General features: G+C 41.5%; 2 protein-coding genes across 3 annotated transcripts in view; one reads left to right on the top strand and one right to left on the bottom strand.

Moving 5' to 3' along the window:
• SETD4 (SET domain containing 4) overlaps positions 1 to 24,959 on the top strand; it is an 89,262-nt gene extending 64,303 nt beyond the window's left edge. Inside the window, exons 1-11 of one of the 2 annotated variants that reach the window (XM_069871888.1) lie at positions 12,714 to 12,784; positions 14,623 to 14,725; positions 15,170 to 15,265; positions 16,188 to 16,225; positions 16,910 to 16,998; positions 17,678 to 18,107; positions 18,919 to 19,093; positions 19,742 to 19,823; positions 20,180 to 20,260; positions 21,260 to 21,383; positions 22,341 to 24,959. In XM_069871888.1, coding sequence (XP_069727989.1) covers positions 14,656 to 14,725; positions 15,170 to 15,265; positions 16,188 to 16,225; positions 16,910 to 16,998; positions 17,678 to 18,107; positions 18,919 to 19,093; positions 19,742 to 19,823; positions 20,180 to 20,260; positions 21,260 to 21,383; positions 22,341 to 22,475 — 1,320 coding nt within the window. In that variant the 5' untranslated portion in view covers positions 12,714 to 12,784; positions 14,623 to 14,655 and the 3' untranslated portion in view covers positions 22,476 to 24,959. Of the gene's footprint in view, positions 1 to 12,713; positions 12,785 to 14,622; positions 14,726 to 15,169; positions 15,266 to 16,187; positions 16,226 to 16,909; positions 16,999 to 17,677; positions 18,108 to 18,918; positions 19,094 to 19,741; positions 19,824 to 20,179; positions 20,261 to 21,259; positions 21,384 to 22,340 lie in introns of those variants that run through there. The other variant, XM_069871896.1, reaches the window with a different exon arrangement.
• On the bottom strand, positions 3,758 to 12,805 carry LOC138728523 (carbonyl reductase [NADPH] 1-like). Its single transcript, XM_069871949.1, has 4 exons — positions 12,741 to 12,805; positions 10,242 to 10,561; positions 6,664 to 6,771; positions 3,758 to 4,889 (listed from the first exon to the last, which is right to left on the bottom strand). The coding sequence occupies exons 2-4, from the start codon at positions 10,525 to 10,527 to the stop codon at positions 4,453 to 4,455; spliced, it is 831 nt and encodes a 276-aa protein (XP_069728050.1). The 5' UTR covers positions 10,528 to 10,561; positions 12,741 to 12,805; the 3' UTR covers positions 3,758 to 4,452.
• Positions 24,960 to 27,750: the final 2,791 nt, after the last annotated feature.

Genomic DNA, 27,750 nt, shown 5'->3' with positions numbered 1-27,750 from the left:
TCACTTGTCAGTTGTTTGAGTTTTTTTTAAGAAATATCCCTCACGATTTAAAATATGAAATTTCTACCATAAAACTATACAACATTCCTATTATTTACTGAGGTAAGTTTAACATGTTGCATGCTTTCAGTATTTTATCTCCCTAGCAGAGTCTAAAACAATCCATTCACCAATGAAGGAGCCACTGATGTCATATATCTTCTTAGTACTGTGTAACTCCAATCAAACAACAACAGATCAGTGTGTGTGAGTATCCAGATACATACCTGAAGAGAGCAAGGGTAGGATTTTAAGAGTACTGAGTAACCACAGCTTTAGATTACTAAGCAGGGTCCAAAGACAAGACAACAATTCAAACAGGGAAGTGTGAACTTAGGTATTGCTAATTCAGATGGAAGTGCTATGAATAGCTAACATGGTGAAATAATCTATAGATGATGAAAACTGGCCTCCAAGAACAGAACTTTGTCCAGCAGAGAGTTTCCTTTATTGTCAGCTCCAAAATGAAGCAGGATAAAACCTGAAGAATTTCCGTTGTAAAATATCATTATTGTCCGTTTCCCTTTTTTAAAACTTATTTGAGATTAAAAAGCTAAAAAGATTGCTATACTAATGTGGGACTGGAGTTTCAATTATATTCTGCATTTAAGTGCTTTAAGTAATACTGAGCAGCATATACAATCCACATTTTCTTAACACGTTTTCAGGCCGAGAGGAATGCCACAGCACTTGAAGTCAGGACACTGCTTACATGTTGTGCCATACTACCATAAGAGATTATTTCAATTAAAATTATCTATGGACATAAACTCTCAGAGTTGTCATTTTCATTATTTATATAGGAAAACGTTTCAATGGAAAATTTAAGTAAACAACATGTTAAGCTAGGTACAGGATCTTCATCTTTTTAGGTAACCTGACCTCAAAATCTCTAGGCATGTCCACAGTGCAAACCTTTTTGGATTCAAAAAGTTTTAGAGCAGACCAGTCTCTTTATTGACTGCTCCCCCATCTTTATATCACTAGCTTCCCAAAGCAAAGCTTTTCTGAACAGCGAACCTACTACAGCCTTTGAAAATGGTAGCTGCATTGTTAACCGGCACACTGGGACATCTTTAGCTTCTCCTTCAGAAAGTCCCAGAGGCCCTGCACACTCCTTACATCCAGCTGATGCAGAGGCAGGTACAGCTTCCACTCCCAAAGTTTTGCTCCTCTTGCCTGACTGTATCTTGCACAAGCTACTGCATCCCCAAGAAATGGCCTTCACTGAGCTCTCACAACTGTGAATCCAATTCTTATTTTTTCCCATGTCACCACAACTGCTTGCATTGTAAGACATTTTCTTTCACTAATAAAAGTAAAAATGGTAGTGACACACTGTAGAAAGAAAAACATCAAATCACTTGTGAAGGTTTTATGCAGTAGAACAGATCATTATTTCATCCCTTTCCTAACCCTTAAACTTCACACAATAACCACTCGGCAAGCACGCCAGCATCCAAAAGCAACAAAATACTGAGACAAAACGGACATGGGAGAGAAGAAGAGAGGCAGCTTAAAAAAAAAAAAAGACATTTTGAACAATGCAAGCTCTGTTGAAAGAGCCAGCCCGTCACACACAGAGTACAGCCTGTCCTCGGATTCTGCTGTCGGCAAACAGCCCTCCTCTGGCAGGCTGCCCTGCATGGTCTCAGCTCTGTTCTCATGACAGAGCCCTCCTACCACTGTCACTGGAAAATGTGCTTGTCCTGCACAGCTCCTTCCTGATTCTGACTGGTCCTGTATGCAGCCAATATTTTCTGCCTTTTGTTTCCATGTCCTACAGCTGAGGTTGTATCTGCACAGCTGATTCTCCTTCCTCGACTGCCCCACCACAGCTGCAAAGGTTGTGAAAAGATCCCTTCTTCTTTCTGTTTATATCCAAAGCAGCCATTGGTAGTAGAATCAACCTTGCTATGTGAAATGACACGTCTGAAGATTACTAAGCCATCATCTTCCACTTTGCTTCCTTACCCTGAAACAGGGTAAATAGGTTTAACAAAGAATGAGCACTGTGAAAATGCTTAATATAAGAATTTGAAATACCTTTTTTTCGTAAAACATTCACACCTGTAATTTGTTTGGCTTAAATGTAAAATACCCTCAAAGCCAGACCCTGAGTTAAACTTAAAAAGGACCTTTATAGAGCATAGGGGATACTTACAAACTGATGTATATTTAACAACAGATACTATCTGGCTGTGGTAAATGTACTTAGTGCTCTTGCAGTCTGGTCTTTGCACAAACCATATAAACGCCAGATCAAGGTTTGGCTGGAAAGTTTGTACATGCTGACTGGAAGAACACAGAACTTCTGAAACGTAATGATTGAAGCACCATTTCAAGTACAAAGAACTAGGTATGGTTCTCCACTGTTGGATTACATCTCTTAAAAGTTGCGCAGAAACTAACTCAGAACAGCCATGTTTTATTCTGCTGAAATATCATTAACACAACCAGAAGAGCACACACAAACCATCTTCTGTTGCACACCAGCGCGATAATCAAGTTACAGCATTAACTGGATGGCTTTTGGGGCTATCATATTGTAGGCAGTCTGTGGGTATTTCGTAAAATGCATTAAAAACTCTATGCAGGGATTTTGTAACTGATCTGTTGCCCTTAAACTCAAGGCCTCAGAGACTGTTTTCTTCATGGAGAACAAAATTAACAGGAGAAATTCTGGGCCAGCAGTCATCCTGTTCTTCAATCAGTTCTAGAGCATGACTTATTTGGCAATACTTCCATTTTCATAAAAACAATAGCCGCTGTATCCTTAAAAGGATCAACTAATAATCACACCTTTGTTCAGTGCTGATAAGTGATTGCTAAAACCACACATATTATTTATGTCCAATGTCTTTTGATCCAAGGCTTTCCTGAACACAAACTGTGCCATGGGAAGCCAAAGCAAAACCCAGTCAGCTAAGTCACTTTGGCATTGTCTTGCTGACTCCTGATTAAGAATTAATACGCCTGCTGCTGATTTGTTTTTACTAATGACAGCTTTATAGGCAATTGTTTCCAGCTTTTTCACAGCAAAAGGAGCACAGCAGCCTCCCCCCATGGAGTGCAGCCCTGTGTGCACCTTGCCCTCAGGGTAAGGTGGTGCAGGGCCCCCGGAGCTCCCTCATGATGGTTTTTGCGCTGGCTGGCAGGGCAGGGTGGAGATAGAGCTGCTGGGGTACAGCCTGGGAATGACCAAACCCCATCTTACTCCAGCCCCCTGCAGCCAGGGGTGCCCTGCACTACCCCCAGGCTGTCTCTGCCACCGCATGGTTCCACCTTTACACCGTGAAATGCTGTGGCAACCTTTCAAGATTAAGCACGTGAAGTGTAAGAACCAGCATTTAAAATGAGAAAGCAAATTTAGTACTTTCCACATCACTGTTTCCTCCACTAGTAATTTTGCTGAGATGACCTGTTTTAGCTACCATGATAATTATGTATTTCAGTCCTATGCTGTAGTAATATTGCAACATTCACAGCTTATTTTCTCTGCTATGTAGAGATCAGTTAATCCAGGTTTTTAATAAAGAAACTTCTAGGTGCGCAATAAGTAAACTGGAAGTCCTGAAGACTAGTTTGGTCTATGAGTTCTGTATTTTATTATCTTTATGTAGTCCAAACACAACACATTCCAGCTACAAACTTTGCTGCAGAAATGAAACTGTTTTCATACATGATACATTTTTAGAATCAGAGTAAGCCACTTGGATGGATACAAATGAATAAGTAATCATTTATTTATATACATATCAATAAAGCAAACTGATTAAGTTTTGCTGTTATTAGTATATCACTGCTATTTTTATTTTCATCCAGTTCCATTTTGTACTGATAAGGAATCTCTGTACAGCAGCAATTCTCCTCTGATCTTCTATGCAAACCCCCCCAGCTGGTTAGGCCATAGCTTTAAAAACAATCCCTCCCACTTTGAGAAACCCTGTATAACCCCCAGAAGCAACTATGGTCCCTGGAGAGAGATCTATTGTTCTGAGAAAGTGTAAGGCATCTGCTTCCACATCCCAACTCCATGTCAGAGATCTGTCTCAGGAGGAGCGGGAGAAAGGCTGGCAATGATTTAATAAAGAGTAAATTCAGGTAAACAAAGTCAGGCACCTCTGCATTAGGGCAATACCAAATTATCCTGTATCATCTGAGCTGGAACACCCACAAATCATATTTCAGGCTACACAGTCAATGCTGTGAGCAGGCTAATAGAGACTGTTGGGACTACTCTAGTGTAGACTTAATCATAGAGAAGTACCATGAATGTAACCCTTATTGTAATGATAAAGGATCCTGCTGCTGCTGTGGACAGGATGAAACTACTCTGGCTAAATGCTTCCTACCAAGGCACAGGACAATCCACGGTCCTATTACCACTTGCATGGGTCCACATACATAAACTCACCAGGTGCGAACAGTTTTGTCACTGAGAAACTGGCCATGAGGACCATCAGCACCTGAAGGCAAGAGAGCTAAGTAAACTGGTGTCTCAGCCCCTTCCTCTGGTGATTTAGTGGCTTTAGGCCCTGCCATATCTGTTCTCACCCATCCAGGACAGCAGGCATTGAGAAGGATGTGGTCACCTTTTCTTTTCTCGTTTAACATCCGGGCTTGAATCCTGGACAAGACCGTGACACCAATCTTGGATACCCCGTACGCAGTATTTGGCCAACCCTCTTTATCATGCACACCTTTCTTGACATCTTCCACAAATTTGGTCATGAGTTCTACTAACTCATCCTCAGTGATCGTGTCGCTGCGAAACTTTTGCTGTAGTTCTTGGCTGCAGCCTCTCAGAGCTGAGCTACTTACCATACTGGAGACATTCACCACTCTACCTAGTAAGAGAGAACAAAGACTGATTACTTTTACGCACACTAAACAAGCCCAGAAACTGAAGTGGGCTTACTCTACAGTTACATATTCACTTCTTCAATGAATACCTGTAAAATAATTTGTACAGTCTATTTTGCAGAGCTTCTGGAAGATCACAGTTAATGTCAAGCTTTTCTAGTGAATTCCACAACAAAGGGTAATTTAAAGTATGAATCTGTAAAAGCACCTATCAAACTTCAGGTATGCTTTCAGGAAATAGCCTGTTAAAATCTGTAGGCATGTTCATAGTAGTAAGGGGTTTTCTCAGTAACGGAAGCCAGACTAAGTTCTAGTGGAAAACATTCTCACTTCCACAACAGCTTGAGTGAAGTGCCTTGAGAACATACCTTAAAAGCAAGGATAATACACAGTTCAACTAAGCAAACTAATTTTTATTGCAGTGAGATCACCAGTTTGTTTACAGAATACCTGAAGATTTACAAATCCCAACATGCAAAACTGCAGTAGGCTATTTATCTCTCAGCACTTCAGTACAGCAGAATGAATCAGATTAATCAAAAATTAACCCATGTTCCCCCAAATTACGTTAGTTTCCCTCTTTCTTGCTAGTTCATAGCCATTCCCTTGATGAAATAGAGAATGAATACCAGGATTTAAATTTGAAAAGCTACAGAAATTAATCCTTTCTGTTAATGACTTTATTTACACACTCCTCCTTCACCCTTAGTGCAAGAAAACTAAATTGCAACTTTGGCACTGTTTACTCTTTCCCCTACCAGCCCCCCAAATTATTTTATTGTGTCCTTTCCTTCCTCCCGAGGGACTAGGAATTTCCAAATTCTCTCTCATCTACTTGATTTTTTTTCTACTAAAAACATAGTTAAATGTTAGTACAGACTACATTTCATTTACAGCATCAAGCACTTATCCAAATACCTACGAAGACATCTAGTGATAAGTCCTGAAAAGAACTGTACTTTTAAAAACCCCTTAGATCTGGTGTGGGTATTGGATCCAAATACCCTCCTTTAAAATCATCCATGATATGTCAGCAGTATTCAGGGCACTTCTAGTGCTCCAGGTTTCAAGAGCAGGAGCATTCTGGGCAATACAGTCATCCAACAAGTACAGATTATTTGCACGTTGCCAACACCTCTTTACTATCGATGCATCTATCATCTCTAAACACAGTCAATTCCATTTACCATTTTTGGTAAAGTGTTAGGAGGAACTGGAAGAAAATGTCACCAAATCATGGTAACTTTTAAAGTACATCTTTGAGTACCATTTATAACTACATCACTACCCAGTTGAACGTACAGCAAAGGCTGCGACCTAGACAGAGACAAACCAACAGCCTGTTAGGAAGATTCCTTCAGCAGTAGCAAGAACAGGCCCGTGACATGAAACATTGTTTCTGAGTACTTCCTTACCCTATCTATATCATCAAAAGGTCCTTTCTGAAGTAAAGCCAATTTACATATGCAGATACCATAGGCAGAACACAGGTAATTCTTCATGTCTTCTTGAAGGCACCATGACAATTCCACTTCCACCCATAACAGAAGAATGTGACCATCTTGAAAGTAGATTTAAATATACGCAGCAGACACATTTTGGGGGTCGAGAAAGTCCACCTGTTCTCTTACAAAAGGTACAGCAAGGTACGCTCTTGCTACGGGCCAGTGTGCTTCTGAGACAGGACAGGATTTTCCCATTTCATAAGGATGAAAATTCATAAAAAAATCATTTTTCTACTTGTTATGTTGCACTTACCATAAGGCTTCATGAGAGGCAACAATTCTGTGCAAACATTCCTGGTTCCAAAAAAGTTTGTCTTCAGTGTAACCTCTGCTTGGATCGCAAATGGAGTTGTGTCATGAACTTTTTGTAACACATGGCAGCAAGGCAAGGGAGAGAAAAAAAACCAAAACAACCACAAATCAGAATTGTACTACTGTTTGAAAGGAAGTTACTGAATTACCAAAACCCAAAAGTTTAACATAGTTCCTTCTTCTTTTTTTTTTTTTAATGATCATTTACTAGAAACATGTATATGATCAATTAAAAAACATAAGGAAAAAACCCCAACATTACTACCACATTCTTATAAATGAAAATACACAGGTCTTCAATACTATATTAATAATAAGCTAATTATGTTTTCACCTCTTCTTAGCTGAAGGCTTTACCTTTGCCCAGGAGAGTCAGTTTTATCACTCTGCAGAGTCACAGGCCATTTGTCTTTTTGCCTTTGATATGAAGAGACAAAGAAAGGCTGTGTTGCCCAACCTTCCCACTGACCTGCCTGTACTCGCCCACACCCAGTGCTCAGAGTCTGGGCCGCCACTACCGCACACAAGTAAATTTTGAGGTGCCCTCTCCTTTTCAAGGCATAACACAACACTTTGCCACCATCCAGACACAACAAAGGAGGGAGCAGAGAGGAAATCAGAAGGGAAGATCCGCAATCTAGAATGCTGCCACTAAAGATGCAAAAGTTAAGGCTATGACTCTGGTACTAACACCTAACAAAAGGGCAGACAACTACTTCTATATCCTAATGCTAATATGTCTTGTGTTCTTAGCTGGGTCTTGAAGGCAGAGCAGCACCTAACTGCACGAACACTGTAGAAGTTTCCATAAAGAATGCAGAAGTAAGATTTGGTGCAGTCCGAAAAAAACCCACAAAAAAAATCAACCCCAAACCTGATAAATATTTGTGTCAGAAATCACCCCTTGAACTGACAGATCTGTGCTAACACAGGCAAAAGAGTGGGAATTAGCAGCTAGGAAAGGAAGCTAGGTAAGCATTAGTGACCACAGAACAGAACCATCAGAATCCACAGCTTGCCATCACCAAAAGTGGGGTAGGACGTGCCATTAACTGACAACTTGGCTGAGCAATAAGCTATGTGCTATGCATCCTCCACTTTGAGGAGGAAGTAAGAGTTAAAGTAACAGCATTTCTCCTCTTCTGCTACAGGCTCTATCTCTGCAGTGATGGAAGGCCATCAGCATAAATTAGGCAGGTCTTCATTTGTCTCACAACCCAGATCTACATAAACTCAGAAAAAAGCAGCAACAGGTCATTTAGTAGTTGTGTTTTAACTGCAAAACACAGCTTGAATGGATGACTTACTTATACTCCCAAGCAATGAGCACAGATGACATCAAATTTTGCAAATCTCTTGCTTGCATCTAAATCCAAGACACAAAGCCAGACCACAACTTATTGCAAGAGTTATGACAGCAGGAGAATAAAAGAAACTACAATCTACACAACTCCTGCTTCCATATCCACCTTGCATCACAGAAACTTCCCTGCACTCCAAAACCCACTCATTTGTCTAACAAGATACATTACCTGGAACATCTAATAGAGTCACACACTCCCTTGATTTAACATGCATTACTAGAATGACTGTTCTCACAGAAGCTCATCCAGAAGGCAACCCATAGCTACATAATCATTTCACACTTGAACAGTTTTTGCTGGACTAAGGACTTTTCTGGACTATCTGTAGTGCAGCACAAAACCTGAACAATTGACTACATTTAATAGTAAATCTAATCTTTGACAGGCAGCAATGACACACAGTACTACAATAAAGAAAGGAAAGCATAAATTCCCAGGAGGCAGTAGAAACCTGGCAAGGGAAGAAGCAAGCTTGGGTAGAAAAACCAAACTCAGAAGAAAGAATTAAAACCAAAATCTGAGGTAAGCATCACAGCAAGTTCTTACACAGGTTTTAAAGCGTAAAGCCACTGTGCTAGATACTTAAACAACAGTTACAACTGGCTGCTCTGTCACATTTCTTAATTGTACAACCTATTGCTGACTCACAGTAAGTTGTCAGCATGACGAAAGTCTAGGCTAAAAATCTGGAAGCAACTTCCAAGTTAAAAAAAAAACCAAAACATCTATGATGTAGCAAAGGTAGTGACAGGAACTCCACTGGTCACAGTATTTGACCTATTTATCTGTTAAGTATCTCCATGATAATAAATCTAAGATCCCTCACAGATGTGGAGCTCTAGCAAATCTTGCTGCAGCAATTTGAGGAGCTTTTATTTCACCTGTCCAGGTACTCACCTTGATGGAGGCTACAGCTGCTGCAAAGTCAGCAAAAGGAAACTCACACTGCATCTTAATTGTTCTAGTTGCAGCCTGGTCTTGCTCAAACTCACTGTCCCTAGCAGGCTGAGCTAAGGCCCTGGTTATGAATTGATGAAGTAATAACAGGCATGGACAGAGGTATAGTTTTAACTGTTGCTGCAAGGTTTTAACACTTCTCTATCTTTAGCACATCCTGAAGCTCGCACAATCATATTAAAAGCTGATCTTGAACACAAGCAATCTTCCTGCAAAGTACCATGCAAAACAGATGGACTTTAGAACACCATTCCTGTGTTCCCACTACATAAGAAGACCCATCTTCGGCACTAGATGAGGTCTGACCCTTACGTTACCTGATTAGGCCTCTTTAATTCATGCTATGCGCAAATGAGCCAGCGCAATCCTATGCTCAAAGAGTTATACACCCTAACTGGAGACCAGGCAAAGATGAAAACAAAAACAAAAAAAAAACCCAGAAAACACTGAAAGAACAGGATCATACTAGCAGGGAAATGAACTAGTAGTCCTGCTTGTGATTTGCTTTATCTGGAATTAACACGATTCTCAGCTTGTTTTTATAAACATCTACAAGGAGAACACACTTTTCTACTGCTGTGCCTTTCTCATTCTCCCTGCCTTCGTGCCCAGTGAAAGATGGAAGGATTAAATTCTTGCTCAGCACAGCAAGATTTAAGTTAACTGTTCTATATGTAACTGAATGCCCCGAGGAAGTTAGAGATAAGTAAAGGTTACAAAATCACCCAGGGCCAAAGGTTCTTTTCTACCACACTGGAATCCTTGAGCAGGTAACACACAGAACAAAGCACGAGGCTTGCAGAAGACAAAACCACAGACCCCAATGGCCAATATTTACAAAGTTGATTGGCTCCCATGGGCACGGTGAAACTCACGGGCGCTGAGGCAATAAACCCAACTCTGCTCATATAGTCTGTATGGCTCAAATATATTCATGCTCTGTAAGTGATGCAATACAATACTCTAGGGAGGCATCTTTCCATGCATAGTTAGCTCAACAGATGCTGAAGAAAGAGCCATTTCACATCACCCTCTCATCATACTTAAGAACGTAGACAGCTTATCCAGCCTTAAAAGCAGCATGCCATTGACACAGAAGTCCTGTATTAGTAGCTCCATAAAATCCTTGATGCATCCACTATCCTTCTCCACATAGTCTTCCATGCCACAAAACTATGCCAGATGGTCTGCTTCCTACCTTTGAAAGCGATCCCTGCATTGTTAATGAGCACGTTCAGCCCTCCATATTTCTGTTTTAGGAAGTCACGGAGAGCTCTGATGCTCTGCAGATCATCAATATCCAGCTGATGGAAGAGTACACGTAGCCCTTCTCCCTGGAGCTTTGCCACTGCTTCCTGGCCTCGGCCAGGGTCTCGGGCGGTCAGGTACACATCCCCCTGGAACTGCTTGCATAGAGCCTGCACAATTGCGAGTCCGATCCCCTTGTTGGACCCGGTCACCACAGCCACTGGCACACTGGACATTGCCCTCTCTGAATGTATGCCAAAATGACAGTAACTGAAAAAAAACAAGAAAAAAGGAGATTTCACAATCAGATGGACAAAGATGGCTACCTGAAAATGGACAGAAGCATTTTTTTCGTTAAAATCCCATTTAGAACTCCACTTTGAATTATGTAAAACTACATCAGAGTTCACGCTGACTGTAACTTAATATGGTAGCATGAGATAGTCACAGCGAAATACACCTCTGGGGTTAACGTTCAGAAGAAAGCCCAACCAGTGATTGGGGAAGGGGAAAAGTCAGTCAGTCAATGACTAACCTTTAGTACTAAATTAACTTTTTATGGGAGCAAGCTCTTCTGCATATACACTTTACAGGAATATCATTTCCATTTTTTGAAGCTATTCCACTGGTTCAGTTCAAACACTGAAAAAACTCAGAAAAAAAAGGGGGGCAGTGGCTTTATCTTCAAGTGTCGGGCAGAAGAACCAATTCCAGCATTTTTCGATGGAAACACTGGATTATACATGGACCGCAGACAATGTTTCCTCTGTTGAACACATCAGTCGACTCCAGATCCAAAGCCTGCTTGCTGTTTTTTCTCTCTTTTTTTTTTTTTTTTTCAGACACAGCACAGTTAAAGATCTATTTGCCCCAAAAAAGGAAGTTTAAAACTCTGGTTTTGTTGAATTATTTGCTGCATCTCTTCCAAATTACCTTGAACAGACATCTCGTGAGAATGAAATCTTACCTAGCTCCTAAAAGCCTGTCCAGTTACTGAGTGACTTCCCCAGGTACAGGGGCCACCCTCCTGGCTCACCACCAAGGTCCCACCTCACTACAAACCATAAAATTTGGTTGTAGAAGACCTTTGAGACCATTGAGTCCAACTGTACCTGCCCACTACTAAACTGATACAAGAAGTGGTTACAAGTACAAAAAGCAGAATATTTTTTATTTGAGCTAAGTTTCATCTAAGCAATTGTGTTCTTTGAAAATTAGACAGAATGTCCCCTGATAGCATACTTCCTTTCAAACACAGTTTTTCCAGACAATGTTGATTCTTTGGAGACGATAACGCCCTGTGCACAGCGTGCTCTATGCTGAGCAGCTGGGGCTGCTGCAATCCCCTCTGTTTGCAGCCTTTCCCCAGATCAAATGCAGGGTCAGGCAGAGCTGGAGCCGGCTCCAAATCAGCAAGGGATTTGACTGCTGTGAAGTTCATAATAACATTATGAATTAGTTCTTGGAAAGTAATGGAACAGAATCGCAGTATCACTAGGTTGAAAACGACCCACAGAATCACTGAGTCCAACCATTCCCATCAAACACTAAACCATGGCCCTCAGCACCTCATCCACCCATCCTTTAAACACCTCCAGGGAAGGTGACTCAACCACCTCCCTGAGCAGCCTCTGCCAGTGCCCAATAACCTTTTCTGTGAAAATTTTTTTCTGATGTCAAGCCTGAATCTCCCCTGGCGGAGCTTGAGGCCATTCCCTCTTGTCCTGTCCCCTGTCACTTGGGAGAAGAGGCCAGCACCCTCCTCTCCACAACCTCCTTTCAGTAGTTGTAGAGAGCCATGAGGACTCCCCTCAGCCTCCTCTTCTCCAGGCTAAACAACCCCAGCTCTCTCAGCCGCTCCTCATAAGGCCTGTTCTCCAGCTCCTTCACCAGCTTCGTTGCTCTTCTCTGGACTCGCTCCAGAGCCTCAACATCCTTCTTGTGGTGAGGGGCCCAGAACTGAACACAGGATTCGAGGAGCGGTCTCACCAGTGCCGAGTACAGAGGGAGAATAACCTCCTTGAACCTGCTGGTCACGCCGTTTCTGATACAAGCCAAGATGCCATTGGCCTTCTTGGCCACCTGGGCACACTGCTGGCTCACGTTCAGTCGCTGTCAACCAACACGCCCAGGTTCCTCTCCTCCAGGCAGCTTTCTAGACAGACTTCTCCTAGTCTGTAGCACTGCACGGGGTTGTTGTGCCCTAAGTGCAGGACCCGGCACTTGGCCTTGTTAAACCTCATGCCATTGGACTCAAGCCCAGCGGTCCAGCCTGTTCAGCTGGCACAGGATTCCTGGGAAGGAAGGCAAAAACGCAAACCCGCGGCGCACCCCGGCCGCTCGACGTTCTCCGCCCTCCCACCCCCGGCGCGAAGGCGCAGAACGAAGCGCGGCGGCCCCGCAGCGCGCTCTACCCGCTCCCCCCGGCCCAGCCCCACGCTTCACCCACCTCGCGCGCCGCCCCCCGCGCTGCCCCTCAGCTCGGCGCCACCGGTAAGGGAGCGGGAGGCGAGCAGGGTGGGGACCGCGAGCCGCGCGCGCGCGCTCAGGCAGGGCCGGGGCAACGGTAGTGGCGGAAGCGGTGAGCGCACCTAAGATGGCGGCGGGGCAGGGCCGCCTACTCCCGGGGGGGAGGCGGATGCGGGGCGGCGTGCTCGTCCGTGCCCTGCCCTGCTGATACGGGACGCGGTTACTGTTAGGAAAAGTGGGAGAGTTTGATTCGAGCTAAAGCAGGGTTCATCCAAGTAACTGTGTTTTTTGAAAGTTAAGACAGAACGTCCCTCGGACAGCGGTGTTTTTCCAGGCGCTGCTCATTCTCTGGGGCCGATAACGCCCTGTGCGCAGTGTGATCTGTGCCGAGCGGCCGGGGCTGCTGCATCCCCTCTGTCCGCAGCCTCTCCCACCCCCAGTCAGGCAGGGCTGGAGCCGGCTCCAAAGCAGCGAGGGATTTGGCTGATGCGAAGTTCGTAATAGCGTAAAGATTATGCCTTGGAAAGAATAAAATATGCATAAGATTCCTGGGAGAATGGATTCCTGTGCATGTCAGTGGGAAATGAATCCTGTCCCAGCTCTTGTCTGGCTGCACGTGAAGGATGGAGATCGCTCCCACGTGTTGCCCATCCCTGATTAATGGATGCTGCTGTCTAGAACTCCAAGATGAATCTTCGAGAATTTATTTGCCAGCATTTTCGGTATCACTAGCCTTCTCCTGCCACCACTGCTACTGCCATTTCATCCCACAAGGGAACCCGAAGCCATGGTTCAGCTACCAAAGGGAGATGGGGGTTTCTCATTATGATACTTATTGTTACGATGTTTCATGTTTATTTACGGCCTTTTTCAGTATTATTTACACTCTTCAATCTCCACTGCCATAAAATGTTAGGGAGCACAGGCCATCTCAAGTGGTGTTCGCTTTGCTTGGGCAGTTCTCGGGGTGTTGTCTGTCAGACCAGGATGGAGAGGAGCAGCCTGGCCCCATGGTGGGCAGAGCCAGGGCTTTAGAGAGTTACGGCTTCTGCTGTGGCTGAAGTGGTGGTTGGAGATCATAGAATCATGGAATGGTTTGTGTTGGAAGGGACCTTAAAGCCCATCCAGTTCCATGCCCATGCAGTGAGCAGGGACACCTCCCATCAGACCGGGCTGCTCAAAGCCCTATCCAACCTGGCCTTGAACACCTCCAGGGATGGGGCATCCACGACTTTACTGGGCAACCTATACCAGTGCCACACCACGCTGATCACGAAGAATCATAATGTCTAATCTAGATCTTCCACTTTCCAATTTAAGGCCACTACCCCTCATGCTGTCACTGCATGCCTATGTAAAAAGTCCCTCCCCACCTTTCCTGAAGCCCTTTCAGTACTGGAAGGCTGATGTAAGGTCTCTCTAGAGCCTTCTCTTCTCTGGGCTGAACAACCCCAGCTCTCCCAGCCTGTCCTCATAGAGGAGGTATTCCTCTGACCACCTTCGTGGCCCTCTGGACCCATTCCAGCAGTCCTATAGCCTTCTTATGTTGAGGATTCCAGAACTGGACCCAGGCCTCCAGGTGGGGTGTCATGAGAGCAGAGTAGAGGAAGAGAATCACGTCCTTTGCCCTGCTTCTTTTGATGCAGCCCAGGATGCGGTTGGCCTGGGGTTTGAGGAGGCTTCCTTCCTTCCTGCAGCCCTGTTACCCACCCTTCTTCAGGGGGTTCCTTGTAGTGACTTTTCTAAGCTTGAGAGAGGCAGCTTCCTAAACAGGCAGTGCTCCTGTTTCTGAGATAAAAGAAATATGCAGTATTGGAAAGAGACTTTAAATATTTTTGAGTAACTCTTTTGTTTAAATTCAGGTTGTCTAAATAAGGCAAAATCTCTTTCTTGAAATGAAGAAAAGCAGAGGTCGGACAGGTCGAAAGAGAAGAAGGAAACACTTGCAGAGTTTCATGGATGGAGGTACTACCCCTGGAAGTACTGCTAAATAATTGAATAACCAGATATTTGTCAGGGTGGTGTGGTGTATATTTGTCAAACACCTTATTCTTAAATTCTTTGACCCTTGGATATACTGAGTAATCACAGAATCGTAGAATGGTTTGGGTTGGAAGGGACCTTAAAGACCATCCAGTTCCAACTCCCTGCCATGGGCAGGAACACCTTTGACTAGATCAGGCTGCTAAAAGCTCCATAGTAACTCCTACAGTTGTGTGAGGTTCCAGTGCCCAGAGGCCAATAACTTATTAAGCTAGTTTGATGGGGACCCTTTCTTGGTATTGTTTTATAATATACTAAAATGTCTAAAATGCAGTTTTTCAGACCACATAGTAATTTTTTTCAATTTCCTTTATTTTCCAATAGAGTGCCATTTTATAGCATTAATCGTCTCTTTTATTATTTTAGTCAACTGCAGTCACCAACTGGAATACATTCAACTTAAAAAGTGGCTGAAAGACAGAGGATTTGAAGACAGCAATTTAAGGCCAGCGTGGTTCTGGGGTAATGTTTTAATTATTTAGCGGTTGTACATATTTAATTCTTCTAAGAATGTTAGATTCCTGTTTTCATTTTGAATTGGACACTTGGCTGGCATCAGGTAAAAAGCCAATTATCGTTAGTCCTTTAAGGACTTCTGACACATGGACGTGAATGTCATTTAATATATGCAAGTAGATGTGGAGGCCTGAAGTACTGTAAACTGTTTCCTATGTAAAGATGCTCTTGTGTAGAACTCTGGTATGAAAATGCTCTGTTATTCTGCAAAACATGCACACCTGTCAAATTCATTGTAGAAATCAAGATTTTAAGTGTTAGTAGCCCAGTTTTAAAGAGAGTAATGTCTCTTAAGTGTTTCCAGTATCAGAACCTAACCTTATAATTTTTTCATCTTTTGTTTGTGCAAGTTCAGCAGATGTAGAAATACAGAGGAGTAGATGATTTTAGAGCTAGGGTTCACTTAGTACTGTTTACAGTAAAGGTGTATATACTTGTAATTTTTCTCTCTTTGAGTAGGTTATGTTGCAAAAACCTTTGCAATATTAAAAAGAGTGTAAAGAGAGTGGCATGAATTGGAGAAAAAATATTGTGAATAGAAATTGTATGGTTTAGTTGAAACTCTGAAAGAACAGCAGCCAGTGGTTAAAGAAGTGTTTTAAAAAAAATCTAGGAAAACGGAGTAAGTGGTTTCTAGAACTGGGCAGCTAGCGTTGCAGAGGATGCAGGGGAAAAGCTTTCACAGTGTCCTGAAAAATAAAAAGAGAATTAGAGAACAAAAAAATGAGATATCTGTATGGAACGATTTTTAAGAGAGAATGTATGTTCTTTAGGAGCATTTCCTTGCTGGCCTGTTAATTTCTTGCAGCTTATCGTAGTCTCCCATATTTTACATATATGTTTAAGCATTCTCTTTTTCCTGCATCAGATACAGGAAGAGGACTGATGACAACAAAAGCTCTTCAGGTTAGTAGTGTTGATTCTGATGCAAGGACTCCTCAGATTCTTTGAGATGTAATGACTTTTGCAACAAGCAAAGCTCGAAGTTTCAGGCAAGGTCTTCATGATCCCTGCTGTGAAAGTAATTTCTAGCCTAATATTAGAATTTGCAGTCTTAGATGATGTAAGATGATATCCTATGTACCCTGAAAACTTGTAGAATGAAGACATTCCTATACTCATTTACAGAGATTTAGTAGGTAGTCTTGTGTTTTAGTTTAAGGCAGTCTGTGGCTAACTGGAACCAGAAGGAGCACACTTTTTCCCTCCTGTATGCCTTCTCCTCACCTAAATTATCCATATCCTGTACTGCTAAGCTGATAGAAGTTCAAGTATTTGTGAGATCTAATCTGCAATATATCTCAGTACAAAGAAAGTGAATGACCAAGCACCAAACTTTCTGTGAACAGCTGTCTTTCTGCACGTGGCAGTTCCTACTGACTCCAGTTGTCCTCTTTCCCTGGACTGTGACTTCACCAGGAAGCTTCCTTCAAGTTTAGTATCACATCCATTTGCTGCTTGACGTTAACGTTCTGTGGGGAATATGTCTCTCTTCAGAAACTGTGTAGTAGACGAATCACTTAACACTTGACCTTTACTGTTCTCTGTGTATGTTGTGTATGTTGTGTTTTCTTTTTTTTCCCGTCAAAGGCAGGGGATCTGATTATTTCATTGCCTGAGAAGTGCTTACTCACCACAGCCACTGTCCTTAGTAGCTGCTTAGGAGAATACATTATGAAGTAAGTGAAAAGTGAGATTTTATTGGCAACCTGGCCTTTCCTGTGGGTTGCTCATTAGCAGATGAATCATCTTAAGTGGTAGTAGGGCTTTAAACTGTGTAACCTAACTTATATGAGTATTTCTTGTGGATGCATATGGAATGCTCAGATAAGTACGGCTTGGGCACAGAGCATCCTATTTTAGATATGCAGAATTGGAGGGATGTTACAGGTTTGAACCTGACCTGCCTCTAGAGCCAGATGGACCTAAATGCCGGTTACGAATGGTTTCTTGGGAATTTGTGAATATGCTTCAATATAAGAAAGAGGGTAAAACAGGGTTGCAGAGCAGTCACATGAACACAGCCTTTATAAAATTCAGAACGAAGACCTATTTTGGGCACTGAGTGTTTGTTATGTATCCTGAGCCCCCCTCCCCCAAACAAAACAAAAAAACAACCCAAGAGGTGAGCCTGAAATTGTTATTAGAAACCAGCTTTTATAGCTTCTCGATAAAATCAAGTCAAAAGCCCTTTGAAATCATCAAAAGGTTTTGGAGGTGAACTATAAAGAAGTTTAAAATAGAAGCTATTTTTAACTTTTACAAGAACTAGAAGAGAGATAAAATAGTGCTGCATCCATTTCCTATCTCATCTATGTATATCTGCAATGTTGGTATTTTTATTTTATTTTCTAATAGATGGAAGCCTCCTGTGTCTCCTTTGATAGCACTCTGCACATTTTTGATAGCAGAGAAGCATGCTGGTGAAAAATCTCTGTGGAAGCCATATCTTGATGTTTTACCCAAGACATACACTTGCCCTGTTTATTTGGAGCATGATGTAGTAAGCCTCTTTCCTGAACCATTAAGAAAGAAGGCTCAGGAGCAGAGAACGACGGTCCATGAGTTGTACATGTCTTCCAAGGCTTTTTTCTCTTCTCTGCAGCCTTTGTTTGCTGAGAACACAGAAACTATTTTTAACTACAGCGCTCTAGAGTGGGCTTGGTGCACTGTTAATACCAGGACAATATACATGAAACATTCACAGAGGGAATGTTTTTCTCTTGAGCCAGATGTTTATGCATTGGCACCGTATTTAGATTTGCTAAACCACAGTCCAAACGTTCAGGTAAGAAACTAAAAATAGATCACTTAAGTTCTTTTCTTGTGGCTGCATTATCTCAATACAGTATGTGTTTATGTGATGGATTAAGAATGTTTGAAAGTCATTGAGAGATCTCTTAGCGGGGAAATTGTCTGTTGAAGACACAGAAAGACTGAGTACTCATGATTCATGAACGCCCTGTATATTTATTGAACATAGTTTGTGTTCAATAAAATACTTGAATAGAGATAGTTCATATGTTTCAGTTTATTTAGCATAGCAAGGGTGTAGAGTGAACCCACAATGGCTGGGTAAGATTCTCATGAAGGATAGTTGTTGAGAAGAGCCACTTGTAAATAAAACTATTCTGTGCTCTCCTGAAAGGCTCAGCTCCTGAGACAAATCTGGAATTATGTGGTCCCTGTGTTACTTCAGTGCTGGCTGAAGGTAGTGGGCAGCTTTAGCAAAGTATGTTGAGCACTTCCACCTTATGTCAGGGGCTGTGTGCCAACTTAGAGCAGGGACAGCACAGAAGCAGCCAGCTCTGCAGGAAACCATCTTTATCTGCAGATTTGGGACCTACAATAAATCTACGCAGTGGGTGGCCCATCCTATGGACTAAAGTTTTGATGTTCTTCTTCATATCGGTATTTTATAGAGTAATCCTAGTGTGGAATGCAAATGGATTGGCTTTTCAGACATCTGTAACACTATCTGTTTTGTTGCAGTGTTAGAGGAATGTTCAGTACTGTTGGTTTTAATATTCAAGGTCTGATCCCTTTTTCACTTTGTCTTCTCACCAAGGCTAAAACCTTTTGTTTTTAATTTCTCAAAGGTAACGGGTGCATTTAATGAACAGACAAGAAGCTATGAAATTCGGACAAATTCACAGTGCAAAAAATATGAAGAAGTGTTTATCTGCTATGGGCCTCATGATAATCAGCGACTCCTACTAGAATATGGATTTGTTGCCATGAATAATCCTCACAGCAGTGTTTATGTCTCATCAGGTTGGATATACAGATTGTCTTGACATTGAACGGTACAACAGTAGGAAACTAAGCATCTGCTGCCTGTCTTCAACAGGAGATGTGGTTGAAAAGGGGTAGCTAAAGGATAGTGAAGTACACATGCTAGTGTATATGTACACAACACACAATGCATATTAAAGCCTTATGAATTTTCTTTAGTGCCATCAAGATATTTGTGTGCATCTCCAAGAAATGGAATGGAGTTTGAAACCATTTTGAACTGCGTAGGATATAAGGATTGAAGTTTTAAAACTGAAAGTATTCTTTGGAAACTTTTCTGTTGAATTGTGACTTATGTAGATCTTCCAACTATATGTTTGGGATTGCACCATTGACTTAAGGGTTTAAATCCTGATGCGCACGAATTGAAGTTGCTGAGAAGGGTTTATAACTTCAGTTTGAGTCAGGATTTCCATTATAATGGTACAATCCTGGAGTTTGATGGTAGTTTTTGAGAAGTTGATACATTTTTTTTATTATGTACAAATTCACCAAAATGTGGCAAGTTTTGGTCTTTGTCTTGTAGCTACTTGAAAAATATGGTTGAAATGTCATTTCAGAATTGAGGATGGTATGCTTTCTTCTGCATACCATTTGTTTAAGTATCTAAAAAGTATTTTTATGCAGATACTCTCCTCAAATATTTTCCACCACTGGACAAGCAGAGAAATGCAAAAATTTCCATTCTAAAGGATCATGATTTCTTAGAGTAAGTATCTCGAAATTTTGTTTTCATGTGAGCTTTCTTTTCAGTTTTCCTGGGGGTCAAATTTGCTTCTAGAGTCAAAATCCAGCATAAAATAATCATTTGCTTTATTTAACAAACTGATTTGCCTGCTGTTTGTGAGAGAAGGTAGAAGGGGTAAACACCAGTATCAAAGCTTGAGATAAGTTTCAAGGTCCAGGCTATCTCCTTCCTCTGGATAGCAGCAGAATAAGGGGAGTCAAGGAGTCCTTTGATTCCTCAGGGCAGATCTTCCCTTGTTGGCAATTGTCAGGAAGGAAGCTATCACGTTGTAAAAGGTCATCTATGCTTTCTGCACCTCTTCGCTTCTGGCTTTCTAGAAACCTGACCTTTGGATGGGATGGACCATCTTGGAGACTCCTCACAGCCCTCAAGTTGTTAAGCCTTGGAGCAGATGAGTTGTAAGTTTCAGTACTTTTTGAATATTTAGGCGATGTGCATGTGGCATTTTCCTTTATTTACACTTTGCTGACTGTGTGCGGGCTACTAGGACAATCTAGATTTCCTATGTCTGTCTCATTGACTCCAGGTGAGAAGCAAAAAGAGGAAAGGCAAAGAGCAACATATAATGTAATGTCATTGCCTATTTGGTACTTTGATCCTTTACTTTCTTGTATTAAACACTAGAAACACCCTATTGATTGCCCTTTCTATTTTGAGAAGATACAGCTTTAAGGTTCAGACTCTAGACCTGTTGCTTTGGTGCTGTCGATCTTCCTTGATGTCTTTGAAGCATGTATTCCACAGGCTGTTTCTGAAATTGTAGAACCAAATAAATTGCTGAAATTCATCTCCGGTGATTATTAGTGCAGTTTTGATCATTTGTTCCAAATGACAATTTCGCCTTAGACAGCATTAATAGGAAATGTTTACCTGGGCTTTTCTTGTAATAGTAAATAATAATTAAAAAAAAAGTTTGCTCTTGAGGCTATTTATGCTTTGAAGATTCATTGCTGAGTGGAGTAAGATGATTATAAGAACTGAAAATAAATCCCTGTAATACTTGTTTCAAGCCCACGAAATGTGTTGGTATGTGAGGTGAAGTTTAGCGGAAGCCATGCTAGTAAGTTTTGAGTGAATAGCTTTTGTTCCTCACTCGCACTGCTGAAACTGGTGATAGCATGGCAGAACAGTAAAGACTGGAGGCATCGGTCTAAGTGTGGGCTGTGGCTTTGGCTGAAGGGGTGGACGTGGAGGATTGGAAGTGCTGCTCTAAACTATTATTTTGCTTGCCTTATCAGTCTCATATCTGAAAGCTGTGGGCCTTTTTTTGCGTGCGCTGACCTCCCTTGCCTTATGCCAGTGATGTCATTCTTAGCGTAATCCTGTGTTTATCATTCAATTGGGGAACACAGCTAATGACTGCGTGTTCTTCAAACATTTTTACATTTTTGTTTTAGTACTTGCTGGAAGAGAACGCTGCTTGGCGGTGTAATTTCAGCCAGAAATGAACAACAGACTTTGACTATAGCAACAAAAATATGCCATTTTTTAATGGGGGAGACGCAGCACGTCCTGCTTCAGGTAATTTGACTGGAAGAACAAGGTAGCCCAGATTCCTTTCTCTCCTAGCATAAATTTGCAACAGTGTAATTTTCTGGGGTGAGAACAGAGTGACAGAGGAAATTGGCTACCCTGGGTTGGTGTAGGATTTGTTTCCGGGTGACTGACAGCACTAAATTGCTTAGCAGAATTTGTGGATGCAGTACAGAAAGGAACCACGTTACAAATCTTTTACTAAGCCCTGTAAACAAGTGAAAAGTGTTTAACCTTGTTCTGCCTACAGTATCAATGTGTTTGTTGAGGTTACTTCTTAAAAGAAAAAGCAGATTTGTATGAGGTGGGCACATGTGATGTTTTAGACCTTTCAGGAGTGCCTTGTTGCAAAAAGTGAAGCCGCTGTTCTTTAAAGCCAGTCAAGCCAAACAAGTTGCTCATGTCAGCCAGTCTCCTGTGAGGGAGGTCTGTGCTCTTAGAAAAACAATCTCTCCTTCCTTTCTTAATTTTGGCAAACAACATGTGCACTTAATATCAACTTGGATAGCTATCATGGAAAAGCGTTATTAAAACCACACTTCTGCAAAGGAAACACGTATATGCACAGAGTATGAGGTGAATCTAGTCTTGTGTAACATGTTGAGATAGCACGGACTTAGGAGCCTGATCTGAGGTAAACATTTCCCTTCCCTTCCTCTCCTAGTTTTTGATCTGCTTCCTATCCATATAATAATTCCTTCCTTCCTTCCTTCCTTCCTTCCTTCCTTCCTTCCTTCCTTCCTTCCTTCCTTCCTTCCTTCCTTCCTTCCTTCCTTCCTTCCTTCCTTCCTTCCTTCCTTCCTTCCTTCCTTCCTTCCTTCCTTCCTTCCTGATACAGTTCATAGAATCTCTACCACAGAGGAGCTTTACACGAATTTTATGTTCATATCTTATATTAAACAGTCTGAATTTTTAGTAATTTCATCCTATTTGCATAAACTTCAGATTTCCCAGTTGAAAAGGAGCAGAGAGAACCTCAAAAAACACCTGGCTTTGGCAGAAGCCCTGCGCCTGGAAGATCTGAAGATACTGCAAAAATCAGCTGGGATTCTTCGTGACTTGAATGTGGTAACAACTTGACCCATCTGGAGCTGTGATAGCTGTGGCTGTTTAGAGCTCATGTGCCATGGATGTGCCTTGCTCAACTGTTTAAATAGACCTGAGCAGCAGAGAATAATGTAAAAAGTCATCAGAATATGCCTAGTTTCGTTTACAGGGTCCTGGAGTCCTATTTTGTTCTTTGCTGACATTCTTCAGTAATACAAAACATTAGCCCAAATGCTGGGGAGAGCACAGGTGGGTTTCATCGCATCTCATCCAAATCAAGCTACTGTGAGCAAAATGGCTTCTGGGGTAATCTAAGCAGCCTCAGGATTGTGGGCTCCAGCAGTCCTAGACTTTACAGCTGCCTGTGTGACTAAAGCATGGATCATAGGGTCAAGCAGGTACTTTGCATGCTGGCATTTGGCAGAGAGGAAGAGGGCAGAACCACTTATATTTGTCCAGTGCTGATCCTTTGCTTTTTGCCTGGTACCTGTACCCCAGGCCTGAGAGGTGCATGTGGTGCCTTTTCATTGCTGGAGTAGTAGATGTGGGTTGGAGCACAGGCTGGTCCTGTTGTGACCAATTCCAAATCATTCCAATCACAGTTTCAGTCCAAGAATTTCTCGGACATAAGGAAGTGTGAATTTCCCTCCTTAACTCTCAAAGCTCCCTCCAAACTCACTAGTTCATGTTCTGAAGACTCCTGCTGGGAATGAGAACTGAAAGGATGTACCGCTTTGAACTCTCTTTCTTGTTTGGAAGACCACCCAGGCAATTAATTCTGTTTCCGTTCCGTTCTGGTGATCACACTGAGAAATGTTCCCATCCTGTCTAGAAACGGATGGTCTCATGAACTGCCTTTCAGTATTAGTTCTACTTAAGTAGGGAGCTTGAGCTCCCTGTGTTGTTTAGAGAAGAGAGAGACTACTTCAAAGGGCATTTTGGGGCAGGACCCTTATTGAAGTTGCATAAACTTCATTTTTAATCGTGGTTGTGTTGTGATTATTTTCCATTTTGAGAGGAAACATATTCCATTGAATTTTTCATTATTAATTTTAGGATTCCTTGAAGAACTATGTTTTTAAATAGTGTTTATTTTTGTAAATGTATTGGTTCATTTTTTACAAGACTTATCTTTTTGAAATAAATGAAATTTTATGCAGCAAAAAAGGCATTCTAGTGAATGATATAATTTAAAGAAAAAAATGCAACAAGTGAAAACTTAAGTATTCAAGCTCAAATGCATTTCCAGACTTTCTCTGGTACCTTGTGAAGAAGAATGTTATTGTGTAAACTTGCTTGGATTTGAAGGTTCCAGGGTTTTTCTCTGCTTTTTTTTTTTCTGTGTCGATCTCTTTGGGACAGGAAATGTCTTGATATTGGAGCTCTGAGAAGGGCCTTTCCTAACCTAGAAGGAAATTTTGGTGTAGATTCAAAAGTCTGGGAGAACAGAGAAGTGTAATTGTTTACTGTTCAGTTTCCAAAACCAAAAGTTCTTGGTTTTGAGGTGCTGTCTTCATAACCTCTTCCTAGGATTAGGAAATTCTGAAAACAAGTAAATTTCTGCCTTGTTTACTCTGATGCACTGAGTTTCTTTTGTACTCTCTGACTTTCTTTATTGTTCATATGGAGATGCTGACTGTGTGCAGTTACTTTGCATTTCACAGCCGAGGGCAAAGTGAATGCGTTGGGAGAGGAACTGAAGTGATTTTTGGAGCTAGAAGCAATTTATTACATCCTTTGGGCCAGCTTAATTTCATATTTGCCTAAACTGTGGCTTTAACCCCTGTAAATCACTTGGCACCATATTTTATACTTAGGTCAGTCCCAGTCTGAAGTACTTCCTAGGATGAGACAGCTGGGTTTGGGAATGCAAGCTCTACAAACCTCACCACAATCCTCACCAGCTTGCATGAGTCCTTCCGTACCACTGAACCTGGGGCTACAGCAGAGAGAGTGAGGCTGAGACCCTGAGCCTGTGAGTGTTGCCCATTGATTTTGATTAGGTCTGAAAAAACGTCTACAGAAGTCGTGGATGAGGTGTAGAGGGTGGAGGGTGACTGAACATGCACAGTGCAAGAAGTAAGAGCTTTCAAAGGAAGCTTGAAGAAGTCAGGTTCAAAACTAATAGAATGTGGTTACAAATCTATTGATGTTACTAAGGAATATGGATACAGAAGCTGACATGGGTGCAGACCACATATACCTGGAAGACAGCTGTTGGCAGGTAACAGCAGGACAACTGGGTTTGATCTTAAGTAGCCCCCTGATCTCAAAGTACTTGAAGATTGAGAGGGTATTGATGGAAAACATTGTATATGTGCAACTTGTGCTTGCTCTTCTAAGGCAGAGGGATCCTTGCTTTGAACATAGCGTGCAGTTTTGATGATTATAGTTGAACTGTTTGACCTCTTACTTTCTTTTAATAAAAACTTTTTCATACTCTAAGAACAGAGAGCATTTTATAATTCTATAATGAGATGGCACCAGAGTTAAAGAAGATAAGGGTATTTTGTTGGTTTTGTGTGGGTTCTTTTTTTTTCTTTTTTTCTTTTTTCTTTTTTCTTTTTTCTCTTTTTTCTTCGCAGATGGCTATTTTAATAACAACTGCTGTATGATGTGTCTCGCAAAATGAATACTACTTTGACAGAAGTTTATTTGCTTCAGCATTGCACTATTGACTACACATTTATACCAGGTGGCTTGAATGTGAGCTGTACTTCTCTAACTCCTACGTGCCTTCCAGGGAGCATAGGAAGGGCATCTGGCAGTGCAGAAGAGTAGCAGTATGAATCACTTGTCTATCTCTTGCTTGTAAGCACAGCAGTAAAATCCCAGTTTTACTTGAAGCACTGTAGCAAGTTTTCTGAACAGAGCCATGTGTGCTTAATGTCAAAGGCCTGCCTGAATAAACTGTGAAACTGGACCTAGTGCTTTTGTAAGAAACATTAATAACAATGGGTTTTTAACAGGAATTTTTAAGTGGCATTACACAAGTCATGATTCAGCATTTCTGCATTGCAGATATATGCCTAGTCAGTAAAAGCTGAAATTTTTTTTTTAATCAAACCTAAATTATATGCAAGACAGGGCATCCTAAGCTGGGCTAAGAGTTAGGATGCCTGAGGAAGTAACTGCACTGGGAGTGCTCTCCAGCTGTCTTACAGAACCCTAAATCAAGATTTGAAAGAGTGAAAGATGCTTACTCTCAGCCTCTACTTTAACTAGAGCCCCTTTGAGCTGCAAACATCTTAATTGCTTAGCTTTAGTGATAGTACTGTTAACATTTGACTCTGCCTCTTTTTTAATCTAAGGAGGGATTTAGTGGTGATCTTAGTGTGGAAAGACGTATTTTATTTCCCTCTTTGTACAAATTTCCTCTCAGACAGTATCAGCTATGATAAGGATAAACCCTAGCTTTTTACCATTAGCCATACAAATGTAGTATAAACCGTAGCAGTGGGCTAGAGTCTTTTCCAGCTTGTGAAGTGTTACTCAGAGAAAGCTAAAGTAGGGATGCGTTCTGTGACTGAACTGAAGACACTGGCTTTGTGTAGGTGCAATGAGAAAAGCTTTATTTCTGTGATAAGAGCATGAGGCAGAAATATCATAGCTTGTTTGGGGTTTCTTTTTGTGTTTTGAGGGGGGAGTTGATTTAATGCAGTCTGAAATCACTGAAAAATGATAAACATGAAACCTCATGACAGTATCTTTCCTGTGTCAATATATGTAAATATGTAATGGATTTTCTTTGATCTTCTACAGAGAGTGGCTTCTAGTTTACAGTTTTCTTCAGCTATAATGTGTGGAGATCATCCATCATTGCTAAGTGCCTTTAGACCTGTCTGTTTCAGGACAAGATAAGGGAGTATCAGCTCTCATACCCTGACAATTAAAGCTTTTAGGTACACTATGAAAACATTTCAAAGATGACATTCACAAAGAAGGAGCTTTTAAAAATGATGTCTTCCAGGGTAAGTAGGCTCTCCCCACCTAGAAGGTAGAGAAAACCCCTTTAAAAATGCCACACTTTGGCATAATTTTAAGACTTTGTTTGCACTCAGTGCACCTGTGACTACAGAGATGAAGATAATGAATTCTAGGATGGAGGGAAATTGTCTTGAAAGATATTTACGGCTTTCTTTTGGCAATAAACATGTACTAAAGTTTTAAGACATTTGCAAATTTTCTTTCAGTTTGGACTAGGAGTTGGATTTGGACCATGTGAAATTAATGATTTTTATAATTTCTGCACAAAAGCAGGGAAATCACAGCTCAGTGACTGCATTCAACTAGAAGAACTTGATTTTATTCCTATCTGTAGCAAAGCTTAGGTGGCATCAGTCTGTTCCAGGTTGGAGGGAAAAGAAAAATACGCATTTCCAATTCGTTCTACTGAATATTTTAGTAGATATCTGTAATTCTAGTATTAAGTTTTAGAAAGCACTGCAATGAGCTACATTCAGTGGAAAAGCAAAGTTAGTGAACCCTTAAAACTAAGGCCATCTCTGTATTGTCCACTAGATGGTGCCACTGTACTGCAGAGAAATAAGAAGTTACAGCATATCCACAGACAATTGTAATCCTATTTACTGTATTATATTTTTTAAAGTAAAAAGTTTTGTCTTCGGTGATACACCATGGCTGGCATGAGATAAATAGTTGAAAATGTAGTTTACTTTCTGCTCATTTCAAATGAAATGTGAACCTTTATAATCTTTTATCTTCTAGTCTTATTGTATTTTAAGTTTGCTGGAGTTCCTTCTCTCTCAAGTTGCAGCATGTTGTTCTTCCCTGAAACTGTCACCCGAGACATAACTAATGGTTCAAATAATCTTTGCTATATTAACTTAACCCTATGCAATGGAGAACTGTCTGATCATGAGTTTTTTCTTCAGAGATTAGTAACCAGATTCGTCTTCTCGCAGATCTCTTTCAGTAATGTTCTTTGATGTGGCTGATTGAACTGCTATGGAAGCATTTCCTCTGTGCAGAACACATTTGTGGACTCTCCCTTGTGTCAGTTCTCCATTGTCTAATATTCATAAGTTGATCTTTGACCCTGTCCTTTGCTGAGGATTTCTTCATGGTCTGTTTTCATGGCTTGTGCCCGCTTAGTGCTCTTGATTCCTTGTTGCCTCGGTCAGTTTCCCAGGGGCTACTGAAATAGCCAGTGTGCGTGTCTGCACTGCATGTCCTTAGGGCCTCTTTAGATTGTCCCAGTTATCTTATAGCTTAAAGAGGAGAAGTGATCTGCTGCTTGCAAAGCTGCTACTTTTTTCCTGAAGCCCTCCCTCCTTTTCCTTTCCTC

This window comes from Phaenicophaeus curvirostris, chromosome 1 (genome assembly GCF_032191515.1).
Source record: "Phaenicophaeus curvirostris isolate KB17595 chromosome 1, BPBGC_Pcur_1.0, whole genome shotgun sequence".
NCBI classification, from domain to species: Eukaryota; Metazoa; Chordata; class Aves; order Cuculiformes; family Cuculidae; genus Phaenicophaeus; species Phaenicophaeus curvirostris.
This window is presented reverse-complemented; position numbering and strand designations above follow the sequence as displayed.